We start from the raw sequence: 4662 nt of genomic DNA on the forward strand, positions 1-4662 counted from the left end.
CGGAAGGTTGACATCCCGTGAGCGTAGATCCATCACACCGATCGGACTTGTGACGGCTAACGTATTGATCAGTAAAGCTCTCTGTTGTATCTACCGTCTGATGGATGGATGTATGGATCTCCTCCTTGTTTTTCTTTTCTTTTCTGGAAGATTGAGCTCCTCAGCGGCCTCCCTCCCTCCCTCCCTCCCTCCTTTCCTTCCTCCTTTCCTTCCTTCCTTCCTTCCACCCCTCTTTCCTCCCTCCCTCCGTCTCCTCTGTAACGCTATTAGCCCTTCAGACTCATCGCTCTGTTCTCTGACGTGCTTCACGTGTTTCTCTGAACTTCAAGACAATGTGTTATTTAAGGTGTTATCAATAAAAATGGCAAATTTAAATAGAAGCCTGGCTTGTTTTGTTTTGTTTTTTTCCCCTCTGATAAACAAACACACGTTAAAGGACATCCATTTCTGCTTCTTCTAAAACAAAAACAAATTCTCAGGTGCGGTGCTACTTCTGTTGAAGTATCAGTACTACGCTGAAAAAATGCTGTTGTAAGTATAAATCCTGCAGCTATTTTACCTTCTGAAAGTAGTACAGAAACTTCAAAAGTACTGTATTTATGAACATTGCAGCTTCAACAAGGATGCTAATTTATACATCTTTTTTTTTTGAGCTAACGAGCTTCATGCCGCCAAAACATTTAGCCGCGTCACTTCGGACCAATGAAATTACCGTAAAATTTTGAGGCCGTTGTTGACTTGAATGGTTTTAGTGCGCAGGAGGAAGACATAGTTAGCATCTGCTAACAGCTAAAAAATGTTTCTATGTAAATAACCCATGTTGTTCGTGCGGCCTATGTATGTATGTACACATATATTTATCTAGTTATTTTTGGCTTATATTCAGGTGTGCTCAATAGTTTGTACATAAGTGTACATTACCATCCGGACCCAAAAGAAGTATTATTTCGACATGTTTTCCCTTTAGTGGAAGTACTTATTTTGCAGAATGAGTACTTTGAATATCATCCGCATGGGTACATCAACATGTAAAGAAGTATTTTGAAAGGAGCTGAGCACTTATTTCGACTCTTACGCTGTGAAATAGTTACTTTTTCAAAGTAAAGTGGTATTTGCTTTTGTTGGGTGTATTGGAGCCACTGCTTTGTCAATTTTTTTCCATGAAAGTAATATAAAAAATGAACAGGCCCTGGGTGTTTCTACCTTATAGCAGTTTTTTTTTAATTAAATCAACGAGCGGCTCTAACTTTGTGAACGTCCATGAAAGGAGATCCTTCCAGAAGTCCAGAAACGACAGCCTGCACCTCCAGCCTCCCGCCAGCAGAGGGCGCTAGAGAGCCATTAACAATTACTCCTGACTGCACTATGAAAAAGCTGCTTCCTTGAAGGTGAGAAGATCATCGGGGTGAAAATAAAATTTGACATAAACTTGTATTTAATGTCAATCTGTTTATCTCTGTAAGCTCATCTTAAACGATACCATTAGAATCTTATTCCAGACAAAGGAATTCTTGTTAAATAAAATCTAATGAAGAGTTAGTCACGGATGTTCTTAACACAGTACAAATGTGTGTTTATTAAAAGGTACAGGCGGAGAGAATTCAATAAATATATAAATTAAAAAAGAAAACCTATTCAGGCCAGTTTGACCAGCCTCTCGCTGGCCTCCCACAGTTTCTTTGCGACGCCGGCGTCTCTGGCGAAAGGTCTCAAAGCGGAAGGCCTGCAGTCCACGAAGTAGCCGCCGCCGTTTTTGGTCGCTTCGTCCGACACGGCGCAGTAGACGACGGTCTGGGCGCCGAGCTCGCACGGGACGAAGAACATCCACATGATGGCCTGCATCAGCAACCGGAACAGGAAGGAGTAGTGACAAGTCCAGCTGCTTCGGACGAAACCTTGGGAGAAGGCGGGCAGATGTCACCAAGTGTGGGGTACACACACACACACACACACACACACACACACAGAAGCTACTCACCTGGGTGTACGGCGTAAGCGGACACCCCTTTGCCCTCGGCGAGGCGCCCCAACTCCTGGCTGAAGTAGATGTTGGCCAGCTTGCTGCGGCAGTAGGTGAAGAACGGCAGCAGGTTGTAGTTCAGGTCCTGGAAGTCCAGCTTCTGGTATTTGTAGGTGGAGCAGGTGAGCGTCACCACCCGGCTGGGGGCGCACTCCTTCAGGCGGGGCAGCAGCAGGTTGGTGAGCAGGAAGTGGCCCAGGTGGTTGACGCCGAAGCACATGCTGAAGCCGTCGTCCGTCCAGTCGAGGACGCCGGGCATGGCTGCGGACAGAGGCGGGGGATCGGTCACGGCAAGAACTCGCTAACTTTTACCTCTCTTCTCGGGACGCGAAGTCCTTCCAAGTGTCCGCTATCGAGCGACTAATGGACTCGGCAGCGGCGGAGTCCATTAGCCTCGGATAATGGACGTCCCAGAGGCAGTTTTCCCGCCTTCTAACGGCGTGTCCTGCCAGAGAAAGCGCTTTCCAAACCTTTCACCTCCATTCTCGTGCATTTCTTGATTAAAAGAGCATTTGTATGTTTCCGCTGAATCCGAGGAGAGCATTTTTTCCGTGATTAAACCTCCGATCCCGTCTGTTTTCAGTCCTGCTGTTAATGTCACTCGCAGTTAAATCCTGCGCTGTTTATAATTTAATTTGTTCTTATTTTTTTAGACCAAACAAAACATGTAAGGACTTTTAGTGAATCTGAGTCTTCATTGCAATCAGCAAAATACTGCAAGGATATCAAGGAAGTAAATCATTCAAATGCCCTAGAAATCAACAGTATTCAACCTCAAAATCAGTTTTAAGTCTAAAATAAATATATGCACTCTAAGTTTCCGATTAGGTCCCGAGTTGGATCGCGTGTGTCTCCATGGCTTTTCCTCTCAAACTATTTCCTACTATTTCCAACTATTTTTCCTGCTATTCCTACTATTCCTACTATTATTTATTATTGTTATGTTTAACTTGAAACTCTGCCACAACTATTTCCTTCGGGATAAATAAAGATGTTCCTATTCTTATTCTTAAAAAAAGATGACTCAAACAAATTCAGGATTTAGACTGCATTATCTGATGTGTTGATTTAGATCAATCGAAAATGCTACATTTTCTCCTCACCTGCATTGTTGATGAGGATGTCCAGCCTCTTCTCTCTCTGCAGGAAGTCCTTACAGAAGCGCCTCACCGAGCGGAGGTTGGCCAGATCCAGCTCCATGTGTGCCACCAGGAGGTTGCGACTCCGGAACTTGATCTCCCTCACCGCTTTCTCGGCCTTGTCCTGGTCCCGGCAGGCGATGATGACGCGGGCGCCCCTCATCGCCAGGGCCACGGCCGTCTCCTTGCCAATGCCAGAGTTCCCACCTGGAGGGAAAAATCAATACAGGATACAGATAGTTGTCATTTTATTGTAAAACCAACAAAGTGTGTTATTGATATTCTTGGCTGTTAATTAAAATTGAGGATATTTGGTCACACAATATGGGTAAATCACACACTTGGCACAATAAAATACATACAAATGATAAAATAAAGGAAATTGATTTGACATTGAACAGCTGCAAAAAGGGAACCACCATCATGTGGTTATTGTTACTTATAGACACGCATATTAACTACTCTACGTCCAGCTTTACCTGTAATGACGACTGTTTTACCATCTAGTCGCTTCAGGTCGGTGCAATACCGTCTCTTTTTCATCCATTTCATGATGAAGAAGGAAACCAGCGCTGCAACAATTGTGTAAAGGAAATACATTTTCCCCTCAAAGCTGCGGGACAGCTGTTACTGCAGTCGGCTAACCTGTCAGCTAGCTTGTTAGCTTGCTAGTTGCATCAAAAACATGGCGATTTCCACCTCTTATTCATCCATGTTTGTTATTTTTTGGCGTTCACCTGTCAACCGCTAATGATCACGACATAAAACTAAAACGTAGCAAATCCTGATACTTTATTTTTAATGTAAAGTTCCTCTTCTGCCCATCACTCATTTCCACAACGGGGTTGACGCCGGGGAGTTGGATGATGTGCGCAAGCGCGTGAAGATGAGATCCCGCAACCATCTCGCGAGATTTGGGTTTGACAGTTCGCCCAGAGTTTAAACCACATAATTAGCACAGGTGAGATGTCATAGCTTGACAGTTAGCCTCCGTTCTTTACCCACATATCCTGAATAACGTAGCAAGTCAAGACAAGAAAGATAAAAGTAAGTATGCTCGAAACTGTGGGTTACGAGTCTTGAACTGTTTTCTACAATTGTAATGACATGGAATTATTCCAAAAAATAGTCCCACTGAGCATTGCAAAAGGTCGCTAGCGGTCAAAGTGGAACACCAGAATTATTTACGATCATTAATCATTTTTGTCACAATTTACCACTGACCTCTTATTTTAATTTTATTATTATTTATTTTAATTTCACTTAATAATTAAATCATTAATTAATTAATGAATTAATTAACTGTCTGGGACAGTATTTCATGTCAGAAAGTGTTGTGTAAAGGCGGAAGTTGAGTTAACACAAACAACAAACACAGAGGGGGGAAATGTGAACACTGGAAAGCTGTTGAGATATCTGACTGTTGATTAAAATAGTGGAAATTTGGCCACGCGAAATGTGTAAACCATTGGAAATAAAAGGAAAATGGATTGTGCAAAGTGG

The 4662-nt window shown here is 43.1% G+C and overlaps 1 protein-coding gene across 1 annotated transcript; it reads right to left on the reverse strand.

The window, feature by feature from the left end:
* Positions 1–1483: 1483 nt before the first annotated feature.
* Positions 1484–4009, reverse strand: LOC147221309 (retinol dehydrogenase 14). The gene is made up of 4 exons (XM_086169628.1): positions 3639–4009; positions 3124–3366; positions 1979–2281; positions 1484–1895 (listed from the first exon to the last, which is right to left on the reverse strand). The coding sequence occupies exons 1-4, from the start codon at positions 3757–3759 to the stop codon at positions 1636–1638; spliced, it is 927 nt and encodes a 308-aa protein (XP_086025754.1). The 5' UTR covers positions 3760–4009; the 3' UTR covers positions 1484–1635.
* Positions 4010–4662: the final 653 nt, after the last annotated feature.

The sequence above is a fragment of the Fistularia commersonii genome, chromosome 22 (genome assembly GCF_037954325.1).
Source record: "Fistularia commersonii isolate RoL2024-O1a breed Wild chromosome 22, RoL_Fcom_v1.0, whole genome shotgun sequence".
NCBI classification, from domain to species: domain Eukaryota; kingdom Metazoa; phylum Chordata; class Actinopteri; order Syngnathiformes; family Fistulariidae; genus Fistularia; species Fistularia commersonii.